General features: G+C 41.5%; 2 protein-coding genes and 1 long non-coding RNA gene across 7 annotated transcripts in view; 1 reads left to right on the forward strand and 2 right to left on the reverse strand.

Moving 5' to 3' along the window:
• Positions 1-8155, reverse strand: LOC5505354 (CUB and sushi domain-containing protein 1). 2 transcript variants are annotated; one of them, XM_032373770.2, is made up of 8 exons: positions 7830-8155; positions 5768-5943; positions 4491-4667; positions 3789-3959; positions 1799-1996; positions 1331-1537; positions 953-1066; positions 1-531 (listed from the first exon to the last, which is right to left on the reverse strand). In XM_032373770.2, exons 2-8 carry the CDS (start codon positions 5931-5933, stop codon positions 311-313), a joined length of 1254 nt encoding a protein of 417 aa, XP_032229661.1. In that variant the 5' UTR covers positions 5934-5943; positions 7830-8155; the 3' UTR covers positions 1-310. The 2 variants fall into 2 exon arrangements, with proteins under 2 accessions (XP_032229661.1, XP_001626198.2); XM_001626148.3 differs by having other exon boundaries at positions 5672-5943.
• Positions 7035-10014, forward strand: LOC116613148. Its single transcript, XR_004294107.2, has 2 exons — positions 7035-7341; positions 9119-10014. It is a non-coding gene; the product is annotated as an uncharacterized LOC116613148 (long non-coding RNA).
• Positions 9706-17943, reverse strand: part of LOC116613146 (fibronectin type III domain-containing protein 1) — a 25153-nt gene continuing 16915 nt past the window's right edge. For all 4 annotated transcript variants that reach the window (XM_032373766.2, XM_032373768.2, XM_032373767.2 and 1 more), the window contains 8 exons: positions 17202-17269; positions 16731-16854; positions 16348-16495; positions 15783-15869; positions 12482-14725; positions 11108-11179; positions 10222-10363; positions 9706-9932 (listed from right to left, as the gene is read on the reverse strand). In XM_032373766.2, coding sequence (XP_032229657.2) covers positions 14320-14725; positions 15783-15869; positions 16348-16495; positions 16731-16854; positions 17202-17269 — 833 coding nt within the window. In that variant the 3' untranslated portion in view covers positions 9706-9932; positions 10222-10363; positions 11108-11179; positions 12482-14319. The remainder of the gene's footprint in view (positions 9933-10221; positions 10364-11107; positions 11180-12481; positions 14726-15782; positions 15870-16347; positions 16496-16730; positions 16855-17201; positions 17270-17943) is intronic.

Genomic DNA, 17943 nt, shown 5'->3' on the forward strand with positions numbered 1-17943 from the left:
TGCCTTGGTTAATAGGTTTTATTGAAGTTTTCGCATATTACAAAAAAGAAAAGCATTAAGAATATTCGGTAAATGAAAAAAAACATATGCACCTTATTGTTCCTTATATTCTTTAAACAAATGGAAAAATAGATAAAAAGCTCTGGTTTGGGTATGTAAAGCAAAGCAAGCACTAGAAAAAAAGGTGCAAGAAAATAATTTTTCCTTTCTAAGTAAGTACACACCAAAAACTGGCATTTGACTCTGCCAAATTTTCGTCTTTAATAAGACTTCTTCAGGGCATACTATATTTATTCTTTTATATCTGTGTTTAACTTTTGCACGCGAAGAACCCTATTCTTCTTATGACGTCATAGTCTGGCTTCTGTGCAAACGCGTTTGTGATTGGCTCGCGTCCATCGATGCGAAGGTCCCGAATGCAGCCTCGGAAGTTTCCGACGATTCCCGAGATAGTGCTCGGAGCACCGAGGAACAACCCGACAGCGTCTGGAATGTCGAGTCTGGTGAAGCTCCCTCGAGTCGAAGAAGATCCTGTGAAAAAATATAAAATATATAATAACAGATGAGATGAACAGTGCTATATACGCACTTACGCCCTGTTGCTATACCTATACCTTTTTATTGGAACCCTATCGAAATTCACTTTTAATTTGTGGTTATTACATTAAGTCCACATTATCACATTAAGCAGCGTTGAAAACGTTTTTATATTTCTGTTTTATTACATTAACCGTTGATTTGTTATTACATTAAGCGTTAGTATTTCATCATTCACAAAATTCGGCGATTTTTATTACATCAAGCGTAAGTATTACAGGGAGCCCCTCACAACTCCCTGGTATTACATTAAGCGGCAATTATTTCATTAAGCGGTGATACAGGCTACACGTTATCAACCTGGATATAACGTAGAACGTAAAACCAACGACCGGATGTGACGTCATGGGCTCACCTTCTAACCGACCGTCCACAGAAAGCGCTATTGTCCGATCTGTCCGGGAAATGAGCACATTATGCCACTTGTTGTCATGGAGACGGGGGCCGCGGGATATTATCAGACCACGCCCTGATGATTAAGCAGCAGAAGCGATTGGAATATTTCAAATTTACGACATGCTTTTCTTGGATTTAAATTATATAAAAAATGTTTCAAGAGACAATAGTATGTGGCCTACCTAGATACTACAGCATTAAAGCTTTTAGTTCGACTTGTTTCGACTGACCGACACGGAGAGATCTGGCTAGAAGGGAAGGCCCACGAGCTGCACGCAGCACTTGGCAAATTAACTACGTAGCTGCTATAAGGAGTTAAGACAAACCTCTCCCTTACCTGTACCGAGATCTGTCTGGTAAAACACTTGTCCATACCGCAGTCCAATGTAGATATGATCCCTAAGTCGTCCCTGGGAGAACATAATCAGTCCGAACGCTTTTCCTGTCCGAAAGCTAAACTCGACCGTATTCTGCGCGCGCATAATCTTGGACTTGAAGTGTTTGACCATCACACGCCCAAGACCACGTGTACAAACACACGAACCTGGAAATGCGAAACAGCAAAAGGCAAGCGTCAAGGCAAAGCGAATTGAAGTGTGTGGAGGCCAGATTGAGACAACTGAATACAAGCCATGCGTAATGTGATGGAGAGAGATAATTGTATTGACTGGAGGGCGAAGATTGTAAAGAGAGGGTTGCGAGGGAACGTGTGGGGTATTTATGGGTGGAGAAGAGTCGCAATAGGATTATATTGAAGGGCGCCCACATGCGCAGCATTCTTTTCTCTGACAATAATATAACATACCTTCACTTAATCTGCTAATATTGAAGTGCATATGAAATCCTTTCTCGGTCTTTCTTTGGTTCGATTTGAACGCAAGATTGACAGTTCGACCAGTCAATCTCATTGGTCGAGGGATTTTGTTTACTCCGCCCCCGCACATCTTCCAGCCTCCATGCTCATCTTTGACCGTTAGCCAATCATATTCGCACGTTGGGGATTCTGTGTAATGAGAAGACATAAAACACATGTTTTCCTTTTTCTTAATGGTCTATTAAAACAAGAGACAGTACTGGTGAGTGCCTGTGGTGATAGAAAATGAGGATCCCTGGGACATATTCAAAATGGGTGCCACAAAACACGAGAGAAAATAAAACTTGCTAATTTGCTGGAAATTTAGTTTTAAAAGCTAGTTGTTCTCAAGCTAGTTGTCTTCAAAATAAACGGGTTCAAGGCCGATTAAGGAAGAGCGTGGAAGATGAGGGTTATGGTGGAAGATGAGGGTAATGGTGGAAGATGAGGGTAATGGTGGAAGATGAGGGTAATGGTGGAAGGTGAGGGTAATGGTGGAAGGTGAGGGTAATGGTGGAAGATGAGGATAATGGTGGAAGATGAGGGTAATGGTGGAAGGTGAGGGTAATGGTGGAAGGTGAGGGTAATGGTAGAAGATGAGGGTAATGGTGAAAGATGAGGGTAATGGTGGAAGGTGAGGGTAATGGTGGAAGATGAGGGTAATGGTGGAAGGTGAGGGTAATGGTGGAAGATGAGGGTTATGGTGGAAGATGAGGGTTATGGTGGAAGATGAGGGTAATGGTGGAAGATGAGGGTAATGGTGGAACATGGGTAGTGGTGGAAGGTGAGGGTAATGGTGGAAGGTGAAGGTAATGGTGGAAGATGAGGGTAATGGTGGAAGATGAGGGTAATGGTGGAAGATGAGGATAATGGTGGAAGATGAGGGTAATGATGAAAGATGAGGGTAATGGTGGAAGATGAGGATAATGGTGGAAGATGAGGGGTAATGGTGGAAGATGAGGGTGATGGTGGAACATGAGGGTAATGGTGGAAGATGAGGTGAATGGTGGAACATGAGGGTAATGGTGGAAGGTGAGGGTAATGGTGGAAGATGAGGATAATGGCAGAAGATGAGTGTAATGGTGGAACATGAGGGTAATGGTGGAACATGAGGGTAATGGTGGAAGGTGAGGGTAATGGTGGAAGATGAGGGTAATGGTGGAAGGTGAGGGTAATGGTGGAACATGAGGGTAATGATGGAACATGAGGGTAATGGTGGAACCTGAGGGTGATGGTGGAAGATGAGGGTAATGGTGGAACATGAGGGTAATGGTGGAAGGTGAGGGAAATGGTGGAAGATGAGGGTAATGGTGGAACATGAGGGTAATGGTGGAAGGTGAGGGAAATGGTGGAAGATGAGGGAGATGGTGGAAGATGAGGGTATTTGGTGGTTTGTAATGGTGTGACGTCATTGAGAGAGAGCAAGATCATACTAGGGAATATAAAACAAACTTGATGGGCAGCCTGTGTAATTCTTGGAATGGTGTAATAAGAACTCGTTTTTTTTCATTAGAAATAAAACACGAGCAGCCGCATTTTTGTACCCCTTGGAGTTTATCAACTTGGTACTTGGGAGAACATAAAAGAGGGTTGCAATTGTCTTTATGTTAAGTCATAAATGATAAACGTCAAATGATAAACGTTCTGCCTTAAAAATATTACGAAGGTGGTAGAAAGCGGAATGTGTTTTTGATGTGAGATACCACGGATAAAGTCCCCGGTAACAAGTCAAATGCCGAATGATAATTTCCAGGACCTTCGACAAATGTAGTATTATCTAAATTGCCTTAAAGTGGTTTTCAAAATCCCGTGCAACAAAAGGTAATTGTTTATGTGTAATAGTCAAGCCATACACATTACAGTGTACTAGAACTAAACAAACTAAATAGTATTTCACGGGTTTTTGAAAACCACTCTAAACGTGCGACATGACGTCACTTACTCTCTAGATGAAAACTTGTGAACCACACGTGCATCATGTAATTATCCGGCACCCTCACGGTCACCCTGCACCCCCTGCCGTCCGAGTAGTCTCTAGGGAACTGGGGCGAGTACAGGGAGCCCGACAACCGGTTTTTGATCACCCTAGACGGACAAATACCCTCACCTAGGGCTAGACAAATACAATAATGTTAGAAGAGACATTTGTTTCAGTTATTATTTGTGACGCATTGGTCAAGCATTGGACGTCACTATGTTAGTATGTCATCACTATAAAACTTTTGGGTAGTATGTTGGAGTATTATTGTCTGCTTACATGAATGAGGTAATGTCCTCTACAGACGCGTTAAAGCATGCGCGCATCTCTCCCCCCCCCCCCCCCTTCACTGGCCACCAAAAAGAGGGCAATATCTATTTGTAATAAGTGTGTGGATAATAAGATATAAACAGAGAAACGGCAAGATACATTTTTAATCTAATAAGGGAAGAAAGAAATGCCTTCGAAATAATAATAATATCTTAGGAAAATGACAACTCTCGTGATTTTTTTTTCGGAATTCGTCTATATGTACATTTTGTATCCTTATACATCCTTATACCACAATAAACAATTGTCAATATCAATGTCATTTCTTATCGAGGGATCGTCTAATACTATCGTATTTCCATTTGATTCAGACGGACGGGTTATATAAGAGCTTACCTCTTATGACGCGAAACCTGAGCGCAAATCCACGCTCGTCGAAGATGTTGTAGCGGTCGCTAACAAAGACGAGTCTAACCCTGCTATCACGTGACGTGTACTTGGTGGGAAGATAGTACCCACAAAACCTTGCACTCGAATCGATTTCTAGTCTGTCTGAGCGGCAGGAGCCTGGGTCTAGGTGAGGAATATGTCAGATTATTTGCAAGCTTCGCGCCTTGGTCCCAGGTCATCTCACCGGGGGTGAGATATGCTCGGAGGCAGCGTGAGATATGTGAGGAACAGAGGACTGGGACTAGGCTGAAGTTGCGAGATTGAGACGTGAAGCAGTGATGCGGCTGCTTATTATCGTCGTTTTCTATTTCTATTCTATACCGTTGAGTAGTTGTGCGTTATGATCGAACCTCCACCCTCCCTCCCCTGTACTACTTAATGACTGCTCCCATCCCTGGTCGCATTGAACGCCCCCCCTCCCCTGTACCGCTCCCATCCCTGGTCGCATTGAACATCCCCACCTCCCCTGTACTGCTCCCATCCCTGGTCGCATTGAACGCCCCCCCCCCCCCCCCCCCTCCCCTGTACTGCTCCCATCCCTGGTCGCATTGAACAGCCCCCTCCCCTGTACTCTCGGACTGGTCCTACCGCCCCCACTCCTGTTTTTTATGACCGCCACCCCTCCATCCTCCACCTCTGTCTCCTTTGAACACCCATAATCTACAACGCTGGACAAAACTAGTTGGCCCCTCCCTAAAAAAGGCGGATTTCTCGATATCTATCGTTAGTCAACTAGCTTTCCTCCCAAGACAATGTCATTTAAACCCCCCTTCCCCTCTTTCAATGTTGGATGTAACCGTGCTCAAATTTTGAGAAAGACAGAGTTGAACAACATTGTACTAGGGGAAGGGGGAAGCACACAGGAAGAGTGGGTAACATTGAACTCGCTATGCAGTGAAAAACCAAAAAAAGGCGACAACAGTAGGCTGGACCCCCACCCCAGTTCCTTGTGACCCTCCCACACCCCACCCCAATCACCTCTGTCTGCTGCGAACGCCCCCTGCAATCTAAGACTGGTCTCCCACGCCCACTCCTGTATTTTATTACCCCTCCCTCCCCCACCCCTGTCTCCTATGAACGTTCCATATAATCTAGGACTGGTCCTCTATCCCCACCCCACCCCTTACCATCTTCGTACTCTTCCACCGCCATATCCAGGAATGTGAATTCTATCTTAGTATACGGCCCGCCGTCTATTACCATCGTACAGTTCCTGTAATTACCATAGTCTAGCGGGTACCCTGGAGACGTGACCTCGCCTTCTCTGACCCCGCTTATAGAGTCGATATCACATATCGACACGGCCGTAATTTGTATTGTGCAATGCAGCAAGTATATAAACACATGGAATGTCCCAGCTGTCGATAAGTGGCTGTGCTTGATCATCATCGCTAAATGCCTGGAAATGAAATAAAAACAATAAATAGACCAAAAGTGCATGAAGTATCCCTTTCTCCATCTAACCTTTTTTGTTCCTTCCCCTTTATTATTAAGCAATTGGTTTATTTCCAGATAATGTAGTCCACTGTAATAGGATAATTGAAATATCGTGTTTGAGTCTTATTTTATTTCATTTTCCGGATAGAATGCTCATATGAAATATATAAAAAAGACTCAAACACGAGCTCTGTTTTTCGTTTTGTTTGTTTTTCTTTTGTTTGTGTTTTCATTGTTTCCCCCATACGTTCCTTTAAAGCCTTGGGCTGCCTGTGGTGTTACCACCGAGTTCCCAGTCGCTCGTCACAGTCTCTCAATATCATAAAAGTGTTAGATGGGCCGTTTTCCCAAAAAGTATTTGGAAAGTTCAATGATTACCTGAGTTCTACTAGTCCATACAAATATGGCTTTTGGTCTTATATCTTAGCTTTACAAGATAGGCGTCATCAGTCTCTACCCCAAGCTATTTTACATCAGCGACTTGAGACCAAACGACTGGTGTCGGAGTGATTTAATGTTATCATCCCTCTAGGTCAGGGCGGTTCAGGGCGAAGGAATTTCCTGACATAGCGGCGTCAAAATTAATTCAAGGGTGTAAACTATATCATTTGTGTAAACCTTATGACTTTCTAGACCTTTAAGGCAATATAGAATTTATTCCCATATCAATGATACACAGTAGCGCCACCATATACATGAGTAGAGAAATGCTCTGAGGTTATGCAATCAGAGAACGGGGCGACCACACAAGGGATTAATTACTTAACTAACTTGCCAAATTTCTAAGTAAAACAAAACATATTAAGAAAACGCTTAGAAGTCTACACGTGGAATGCCCAATTAACAGTGTAGACCAGTCGTTAAAAAAAAGGCCATAACAAAGATACACTTTTGAAAATCAAGTTATCCTACCACTTACAATTATTTGTTTAAATGTCGTTTCAGCTGTGTGTTTTTCTCTGGATTTTTTAATGGGACTAAATGCATTTCCTGCCTTTTTATAGATTTGATAAATTTTAATCCTGGTGATTTGGTAGGCGCTAAAATGGGGTCTAGATATTTCTGCTCTGATAGAGGCATGACAAGCTGATGGTGGAAACACGATCCTGTTTTCGTACCGTTTGACAGTCTGGAATATTAATATGCAGAGTCGAGTTCCCAGTTGTCATAGCAAAAGGGAGGTTGTAATTCGCGTTTGCTGCTTATAAAAATTCAGCAGGATCAAACGGATTCAAACTTCACGCTTATTTAATTAAAAATAAACGTTAAAATCACAACTCTACTTTTGGTAAGATCAAATGTATACATCGTGAAATAGGCAAGATGGAACATCAAAAAGGATGCAAACGTAGCAAAACTGGTATGTATTGAAAAACAGCCTCGTTAATAAAGGAATCGAAAGCGATTAAGATAACTGAATTACCTAACTAACTTAATAGAAAGTCGCATTTGCGCAAAGTGATTTGGAACTGTGAAAGCTTGTTGTACATTCCTTCATAAGCGTCTATGGGCTCGCTTTATTTGTGAAATGTGTATTCGAAGTCGCCAGATTTGACACCTAACGAGACGCTTGGTCAACTAGCACGAAGCAATATCCCTAAGCACAATATTAACATTTCGGTTATCCTTAAGTTTTTTGAGTAGGAATTAATATCTACGGACGAGACTTTTTGACTCGACTTCCACTGACTGTAACAGTGGGAAGGACTTAAGCGACATACTTTAAAGTTTTAAGGAGTTTGCGAATAGTTTAAAAAGCCTAGCATAGTTTGTATGATGTCCCTGTTCTCAAGAAAGGATGAAACTGTGTTTGTATCGAAGTAAAAATAATCAGAAATGTACGCTTACCTTCTATTTTTCCGTTTGAACCATCGTGAACTTGCGTGTTTTTATATCTAAACAGGCTACTCAGGAAGAAACCCTACTACAAAACCACTGTGTTTCCACTGGTCCATAACATTTACATCTTTTATGATTCAAACGATCTTGGCGTCCATTTCGAAGAAAGAGGTGTTAGATCAAACTTTCCAAAGAGAGGGACCCGAGCGGCTTCAGACGCATTCCTTTGCCGTCTATGCCGAGTTCAAGGGGTCGGCCTCAAATAAAAGCAATAATTTCTGTGTTTTGGCATATGTGAATAGCTCCGCTTGTCAGTCAAACAAAAGGAGGCTAAAGGCTGATTATGTACACTAACGTACCGCAAACAATTTCACGATTGACTGATTTCGCACGTAACAAACAAGGCGCGCAACGCCTGAGCAGAACGCCGGGTTTTTGTTTTTTTATTTTTTTATGTTTCGTTCTGAGGCTCCTAAACAATAGAAAATTTGTTTGCGGCATTGGACTGCTTCTACGGGGAGAGGGGAGGGGGTCAACCTCCTCTCCACCCCCCCTCCCCTTGGGGAACAGATTAAAAAGAGAAAGTTGAGACTTCACCAAAGAACATAGATGCGGAAAATAGTGATTTCTTGCGTATTTTTAATACCCAAAATTTCTAATAAGAGGAATTACACAGTTTTCAGCTACACTTAAACCATCTTAAACCATCCTTTATTCCAAGATATACAGAGCTAAACCCTTTTATAGTGCGGGTCCTTGTTTAACTGTAACTTGATAAGAACACGCGTTCTTTTTATAGTTTGCATCAAGTTAGTACATACTGATATCGTCAGGAGGGGGGTCTCAAGATTTGATGAAGGAAAGGGGGCTCTCCCCCCTCCCCGACCCCCTGTCAATAAAACCTGCCCCTGTCTTTGGTAGAGACCTTTTTGCATTCACAGTATAAACATTTTTTTTGCGTGTGATCATAATGTTTGATTAAATGACCAATGTGTAGTAAACGCGCCTCAGGCAGTTCAGGGCTTGGATTGCCTCGGTCCTCGGGCGCTACGCGGCTAACTGGGAAAGTAAAAAGCAGGGATTTCAGCTATGCCATCTAAGCACCATGCGTGTGGTCCTATGTTAAAGGGCATCGGATTCTTCAGGATTTGCGAGTAAATCGTGATAATGCCAACGAGTTCCTCATTAACCTAGACCGTTAAAGACGAGTGCATGGGACAGGAGGGGGAGGGGGAAGGGGTCGTACTTTTAGCCGATATTATTTCTATTATGTATTAATGACTTTGATAACTCCTCAGAACCTTGGCCATTTAGCTGACAAATCCTCTATTCTTCCCGGATAGCAGCCCAAAGAACTTACTGTAAGCCGCAAACTAAAGAGATATATAACGGGCTTTGGAAAATGTTTATTTATTTATAATAAAGGTACAATAAACTTCGTCCTTTGCCAAAACGATCAAACATTGGGGGGCACAGCCACGCCCCTTCTGGGCATTTATTGTAATTTTCGAAATACTGAGGGGGGAGGGGGGGCACGTACCCCCAGTGATTGAAATCGGGAACACAAATACTATTTCGGAATAATCATATCATCATAGACGTATGACAGAGCTATGTAAAAAATCAAAATGAAACCAAAGAGGACTGTCAAAGATACGCCATTTTGTCAGCATATGTGATTTTAAAATGATTGTTTTTTTTTTTATACTTACTTACTCGCACATCACCTGTGTAATTTTAGTCTGGGGCCATACCTTCACCAAAACGTTGAAACCTTTACTCAAGAAAATACGAATTATTACTTTTTAGAAATATGATACCGATCCTGTCATGACTTACGACAACTTTGTAAAAAAAGGAAGAAAAGAACAAAAAAAAACAAATAATAATAATATGTTTAATATTTATTAGTATTATGTTCAATATTTATTAGTAGTTTCCTGTTCTCATTCATCCTCAGGTGATGCAGTCTCTTCCTCCTCCTTCTTCTTCTGTCGTCTGTTGCTGCCAGACTTCTTCTTGAACTCCTTGCCCGAGACGATCGCGTGGATGATCTCCTTGGGGGACTTCTCTTGCGCTATGCCGATGATAATCTTTTTCAAGACGGGGAATCTGCGGGGAGAGACAGGTTATAGACCAACAGACTATGAATGTGACTATAGGCTATAGACGAATAAACAGGTTGTAAACGACATGACTACTAGTGTGACTGGGTACTAAATTGAGTAGTGCGTAACTAGGTAGTGCGTGACTTGGTAGTGCGTGACTGGGTAATGCGTGACTGAGTGTTGTGTGACTGAGGAGTGCGTGACTGGTTAGTAACGTGACAGAGTAGTGCGTTACTTTGACGTTCGTGGCCGGGTATAGTGTAAATGTGTACTAAATGTTCGGTATTACTTACAATAAGTCTGGCACGTATTCAAGAAGCTGTCTCCACTTGAAGTCGTTCGTCTTCCTAGCCCATTCTCTGATCGCCACCAATTCTGGGTCTGGATCGCATCTCGCCGCCGCCAAGGCCTTTTTGGCTGTCTTGGGCAAAGCCGCTGAATGAAACGCGGGAACAATGCTTTAAATGCAAAGATAACTAGGGGAGGGGAACTGAGGGCGGGAAGGGGGAGGGGTTGTGTTTGTGTCTCCTTGAGATGTATCGTTAAACGCTGTCGGCATTCGCTGCGTGCAACTTGAGTATTTCCAGGAGCTTCTTCACAAATTAGAACCCCTTTCTCCCTATCCGATGGAAATGATAGCAGAAAATGCAAGGGCTGTTAGATTTTACGGATCTACCTACTGCCATATTTACACCTATTTCAATAAACGTTGTCAGTGCAAATGGCGAATGGCTATTGGCAAATGGCAGTTCAAAAGACTAATCACTGCTTATAGGTACAATTATTTTTAAAAATAAAGATGATAAGTAATAAAATCTAAGAAATAATCCATGGTATATTTTTGAAAGAATAACTGCCATTTGACAATTAGCATTTGTCATTTGCACTGATGACAACATATTTTAAAATAGGAGTATTTATAAGTTATAGCATGGCACGAGGGGGGTTAAGTGATGTCCTGGGTCCGATAACATGGAAACCTTGTCGCTATGGGGGTCTGGTTTCGAGAAAGCTTAGTGAAAATAATTGTGTTCTTTTATAGAGTCACTTATTCTGATATAAGTTATAATTACCTCCTCCAGGAAATGGAGTCTTTGATTGACAAGCCAATGTTATATTAAAGGAGCGAATCGTATGTCACGTGGTCAAGCTTAACCTGTCACGGTAAGAGTTACTTACAGATCTGCGCCATAAAAACGACAAGGCAGATGGCGAAGACTGTCATGTGATTAGACTTCATGGCTGGACCGTCTTCAAAAAATAAAATGTACTCATGACCATAAACAACAATCAACAGGTGGATAATTAGTTCCGTGGGATGGGTCAGGGGAAGAAACCATGATAATCACCCAATCTGATAGAGTATGAAGGTTTAGTGCAACATATGACCGACAATGATACTAAATAAATAGAATAATATTAAAAGAAAAAAGGTCTTACCACGTTGAGGCGACGCGAGTTTTCAGAAAGCTATTCCTCTTTTTACCCCCCTTCCCTTTTTCTTGGAAAGGGTCTATTGTCTTATTCTAGGAAAGGGTCTATTGTCTTATTCTAGAAAAGGGTCTATTGTCTTATATTTTTGGGTATTGGAGAGAAAATTGATTATTCCCTTTTATTACCGATTTCAAGTTCAGGCGCTTGAATCGGACTCGTTAAACGGTAAAATTTTAAAGCAGATTATCATCAAGTTTCACCAGGAAATAAAATAAACATTTCATGTTTCTATGTTTTTTCGCTCCCAAAGTATCCTCAGAATATTTGTTGTTGTTGTTGTTGTTCTGAATCCCCGGGTTTTAAAGATTGCAAAATAACAAAACCGTATGTTTTTCCTATCAAAGACCGAAAAAAGCTGGCAAAAATACCTTCAAGATGGTAAGATAGCATTTTTTTATCTTATAAATAAAGAGGACAAACAGACCAGGAGCGGAAGGTAGGAGTCCCGAGTAAATACGCAGCTGCTTTGTCTCCTATTATCTTCGTTCTACAAAGGAGTTCTTTTGTCTCTATTCTTCTCGTTCTTTGTGTCGAGGTGCGGATATTGTTCATTTGCCTAATCAAATTGCAGCTTGTAAGAGCTGCGTACTGACCCGGAGTCCCTGGACTTTTCACGAATTTTAAAAATTGGAAATCAAGTTTCACGATAAACTGACGACAAGGATCAATCTTTACTCGGAAATCACGATTCACGATTTTTTAAAGCATATAGATCACGATTCAAGATTTTTAAAGAGCATAGATCACGATACACGCTGATCAAATTTCGCCATTCACGAATCACGGCGAAGGTAACAATCACGGATCAAGGTTTTCAATGTGTCCTTTTCACGATTCACGATAAACAAAAAAGGCCGTTCACGGATCACGAAAATAACCCTTTCCTACCTAAATAGATTAAAGCTAACGAGCCCGAAAAGGAATGATCCCATTGACATTGAAATTATCCATTATATTATATATATATTATGCTGTTTTTCATAGTCATCCAGCTTTTTCTTCAATGTAATTTTGTTAAGTTAAAAGAGTTTGCAAACATAAAAAGCAGTTAAACCCTACCTTCAGTCGGCGAAGTGAACAATGGTTTCTCGGAGGCGTGTTTTAGGATATACCCCGATAAACGGGTGAATATCTCACACTAGTAAAACGGGTCAAAGAACCTGGACAATATCTCATGGTGACCACCTGCTGCGAGTGGGTAGACGAAGCATAAAGTCGGCAGTTTTACAGAGTTCTTTTTCGCGCGCTCCCTGTGTGCAGTTTTGGCAAGTTTCTGAACTCTTGACCCTCGCTTTGCTTGGCAAACACGTCTAGAGGCGGGCTTTATTGAGCCGTTCCGACTAACGATGCCGCCTCTTGTGAAAAGCAAGGCGTGGTGGCAATCGAGTCCCGTAACGTCCACCGGGAGGCAGGTTGCAACACATAAAAATTGCAATTGTTTGTCACTGCGGGATTTCATAATGGTGACAAACCTACGACAATTAGGTAATTAATGTTTAAGGCAAAAAGGGGAAAAAAAGAAAAGGAAAAACAAATCCATAAGGGATTAAATAGCACAATAATATCAGAATGCTCAATATTTGTAAATATTAAGCAGTTGTTTGATTGTATGATAGGAAAAAATTGAACTGATAGAAGAAACTAGAAAAAAACATAGAAAACTGTAGAAACACCATGTGTAATATCGTAGGCGTTTAATTCGGTTATTTCGTTGGCCTGTCTGGTGTACATTTATGTGTGATAACATTGTGTCCGTATTTTCTATTAGAAAATGTTATAATTAACAGAGCGCTTTTTTCAAAATTTTTTATCCATTTTTGCCTCTCTAGGATTGTGTCTGTTACTACAAAAAAAATCACATTTGGTGTCCTTTGTATGTATGAAGCAAGGAAAAAAGAGATAAGATTAATAGTAAGAGGGACCTTAATAATAAATTATGGTTCTAGAGGGGAGGGGGCATGTTGGAGAAGGTAGGTTAGGAAGGTAGGTTTAACGGCTTTTAAAAAAGAAAAAAAAAAAAAAAATCCTTTACGAACCTGTGACCGACTGCCACTAGGCTCGGTTCCTTTCGTGGTTGCAACAAAACCACAGGGAGGTTAGTTTAGTAGGGAGGTTAGTTTAGTAGGGAGGTTTGTTTAGTAGGGAGGTTAGTTTAGTAGGGAGGTTAGTTTAGTAGGGAGGTTAGTTTAGTAGGGAGGTTAGTTTAGTAGGGAGGTTAGTTTAGTAGGGAGGTTAGTTTAGTAGGGAGGTTAGTTTAGTAGGGAGGTTAGTTTAGTAGGGAGGTTAGTTTAGTAGGGAGGTTAGTTTAGTAGGGAGGTTAGTTTAGTAGGGAGGTTAGTTTAGTAGGGAGGTTAGTTTAGTAGGGAGGTTTGTTTAGTAGGGAGGTTAGTTTAGTAGGGAGGTTGGTTTAGTAGGGAGGTTAGTTTAGTAGGGAGGTCAGTTTAGTAAGGAGGTTTGTTTAGAGTGTTGTACATAGTAAAAACCGCTAGTTATACGTGAGTACTACTCAAATATAGCAATAATTTAATTACAATTTTCATAACGATATTTTCTTCCCTTTCGTAAAATAAATAAGCAATTTAATCTACAATCTCACACGCGTAGGAATCTTGTCGATAAAATCTTCTAAAATGACATCATTAAATAAGAATTATTTACAAAAGTATGACATTTCAAATTAGCATCCGAGCTTTTCTCTTGTATGCCTACATAAAATACAATTCCTAACGCCATTAAGCTAAAATTTTCAACAATATCCAGAAGCAATAATTTTATAATCGAGGCAAGAAAACATGGTTCTGAGAACGTTAAGGTTTACAAAAACAGTCTGGATATTTTCTGTTCACGTAGACAGTCGACATCTAAATAACATGAATTACCGATAATTCATAATCAGTTTATGGGATGGATTCCTTTTTCTTAAGCCGATGAGGCACTAGCAGAGTTGGGGACTGGGTCAAAGAGTGAGATGATGACGTCACAAGGGGAGGGCTGATCTCAAACTGTGCTGAGATATTCCTCTTGGATTCGGCTTCACGCGCTCGCTTAGTCGGTGAGTGGTTACCATAGCGACTCATGCTAGGTGATTGGTTGCTGCTTGGCCGATTCAAGCTCGGTGATAGGCTGGTTAATGCCAGGCCGCCTGATTGGTTGGTTTGCCAGCTGGAGTTTGGTGATAGAGTAGTTAGTGTTAAGCCTCCTGACTGGTTCGGTTGTCTTGTTGCATTTGTTGATTGGTTGGTTCGATGAACCTGACGAAGCTCGCTGAAAGAATCAGCGAATGTGGTTTTCTTGGCAGGTTTCCTATAACACAAAACATGCGTGGATCAATCTTAAAAGTTTCTATACTGCCGGTGGCCTTTGAGTTAACTCTTCTTAATTCAACCCGTATATATGAAAAAGATATATGGCAAATGGGGTGAGAGGTTGGCGTTTTTGATTCGTTATATTTACTCGTCGCTCTCTTTGATTCGTCATACTCACTCGTCGCTCTCGTTGATTCGTCATACTCACTCGTCGCTCTCTTTGATTCGTCATACTCACTCGTCGCTCTCTTTGATTCGTCATACTCACTCGTCGCTCTCTTTGATTCGTCATACTCACTCGTCGCTCTCTTTGATCGTCATACTCACTCGTCGCTATCTTTGATTCGTCATACTCACTTGTCGCTCTCTTTAATTCGTCATACTCACTCGTCGCTCTATTTGATTCGTCATACTCACTCGTCGCTCTCTTTGATTCGTCATACTCACTCGTCGCTCTCTTTGAGTCGTCATTCTTACTCGTCGCTCTCTTTAATTCTTCGTCGCTCTCTTTGATTGTCATACTCACTCGTCGCTCTCTTTGATTCGTCATACTCACTCGTCGCTCTCTTTGATTCGTCATACTAACTCGTCGCTCTCTTTGATTCGTCATACTCACTCTTCGCTCTCTTTGATTCGTCATACTCACTCGTCGCTCTCTTTGATTCGTCATACTAACTCGTCGCTCTCTTTGGTCGTCATACTTACTCGTCGCTCTCTTTGATTCGTAGTCGCTCTCTTTGATTCGTCATACTCACTCGTCGCTCTTTTTGATTCGTCATACTCACTCGTCGCTCTCTTTGATTCGTGATACTTACTCGTCGCTCTCTTTGATTCGTCATACTTACTCGTCGCTTTCTTTGATTCGTCATACTCACTCGTCGCTCTTTTTGATTCGTCATACTCACTCGTCGCTCTCTTTGATTCGTGATACTTACTCGTCGCTCTCTTTGATTCGTGATACTTACTCGTCGCTCTCTTTGATTCGTCATACTTACTCGTCGCTTTCTTTGATTCGTCATACTCACTCGTCGCTCTCTTTGACTCGTCATACTTACTCGTCGCTCTCCTTGCCAGACGTTGGTTTCTTGATCCTGAGGGTCGTCAGTGAATCCGACATCTCACCGATCAGAGTGGGCGTGTCCCTATAATAAGGATATAAAAAATTCAAATACGGAACCTGTCTGCCCGTCTTTTCTTAGAAAATACAGAACTCGTCTGCCCTTAGAAAATACAAAACTTGTCTGCTCTTATAAAATACAGAACTTGTCTTCTCTTATGCCTAGTGCACACTAGCGATATATCGACATAACGACATGGGCGCGCGCACTCTTATCTTCGACATAACGACATGTTTTTCTTTTATGTCATTATGTCCATGTCGTTATGTCGGGCTAAACATAGTGCGCGCGCCCATGTCGCTATGTTGTGATGTAGCTAGTGTGCACTAGGCATTAGCGGATACAGCCCGTATGTTCTTAGCGAGTACAGAACTCGTCTGCCTTCGGGTCCATAAATTGGTCGCCATACATAAATCCACCCAATTACAATGCCTTGTGGTCCCCCTGACATGTGCATAACATATTAATCACTTGCGCCAGTCCTGCTAAGGTTCATGTTTACCGTTTAGTCCAGTCGAGGTCTGCTTTAGTCTTTATCGCGGGCGACTGACGATTGGCCGAGTTTCGATTTGCTTGGGACTGGAACAGAGGTGAGCGTGCAGACTTAACAGGTGCTATGGGCACGCCGGGAAGACTATTTCGACGCGGCCCTGTGAATAAAGAATAAAAACATGTTAAGAGCAAAAGTGACGTATGTGTTCTACAATGTGTCTTCGGTGTAAGGTCTTCTTTGGCGTTACCTTTAGCATCTTTGCGTTACTTTATATTAGTCGTCGTTGCGTTACCTTTAATGGGCCGTCTTTGAGTTACCTTTAGTAGGCCGTCTTTGAGTTACCTTTAGTAGGTCGTCTTTGCGTTACCTTTAGTAGGCCGTCTTTGAGTTACCTTTAGTGGGTCGTTTCTGTTCGCGCGCCTCGGGTTTTGAGGAGAGAGGCTTAACTCCTTCTCGACTGATGGAGGGCCGCCTCTCAATTTTTGCGCCTAGCGTCGTGTTAGGGTCTGCATCCTCCTGTACAAGAAAAGGCAAGAAAACCGAACTATTAGCCGCAACAGAAACAGCAGCAGCAACAGTAGAAGCAGCAGCCTACCGATTACTTGGTGATGGTGGTGATGATGGTGGTGGTGATGATGGTAGTGGTGGTGGTGGTGGTGGTGATGATGATGGTGGTGGTGGTGGTGATGGTGATTGTGATGATATTGGTGGTTTTGATGATGATATGGATGATTTTAAACGATTAAAGATGCTGTTAATGATGATGATGATGATTACGATGATGAAGAAAATGATGATGATGGTGACAAAAATGATGATGGTGATGATGATAATAACGATAATAATATTGTATCGTACTCTACCTTGACTTTATCCTTGATGGAATCTAGTGATGCTGATAGCTCGGCTTTGAATCTAGAATTCCGCCGAACTGAAAGCAAAGGGGATTATCTATAAGTTCTAGTCTAATCTGAAAGTCAAAGTCAAGAAGAAAGAAAACACCGACGAGCGATAACATGGCTGAAATACCGCGTTTGATCCCAACTTCAGCTTGTATAATATACTTAATAGTTATAGAAATGTCTAGAAACAACATTAGACAAGTACAGTAATATATCCCTCTTTATTTTCTCACTATCAGAAAAGCTCAGATACTTCAGCTTGCTGGCTTTGATCATCACAAAAATGCATTCCCTCGTTACAAGGATAGTTTTATGAAATTTTCTTTTCTATTTTCTTGGATTCCTTCTTAATTCACCGGAATATTCACAAAAATCAATATCATATCTAATGTCTAACTTACAGATTATGTTTGACCATTAGGAAGATACTGAATGTTGAAAAACCACGAAGAAGCAGCAAGTTAGAGCGGAAGCAGTGTTTGAAGCACGAGTTTTTTCGTTCTTGATTTTGAATATGAAGTCTCTTTTTTAAACGAAATCTTGCAATACTCGAAGTACTACATCCCCTTAATATACTGCAACTGCCCGTATCCTTGATGCTAGAATTATATTTTCGATGGTATTTTTGCAAATAGAGTGTTTTTTTTTCGGTTTCAAGTCACAAAACAGCGGCAAACAACAAGATGTAAATGCCAAAGCGCGG

This window comes from Nematostella vectensis, chromosome 8 (assembly GCF_932526225.1).
Source record: "Nematostella vectensis chromosome 8, jaNemVect1.1, whole genome shotgun sequence".
In the NCBI taxonomy this organism is placed as follows: domain Eukaryota; kingdom Metazoa; phylum Cnidaria; class Anthozoa; order Actiniaria; family Edwardsiidae; genus Nematostella; species Nematostella vectensis.

Coding starts and splice junctions, on each gene's coding strand:
- LOC5505354 (XM_001626148.3), bottom strand. CDS start 5,933: ATGATGATCAAGCACAGCCACTTATCGACAGCTGGGACATTCCATGTG. Junction 1,997..3,788: donor CACAAGTTTTCATCTAGAGA/GTAAGTGACGTC, acceptor CTCATTACACAG/AATCCCCAACGTGCGAATAT. Junction 1,067..1,330: donor CCAGACAGATCTCGGTACAG/GTAAGGGAGAGG, acceptor CTTAATCATCAG/GGCGTGGTCTGATAATATCC.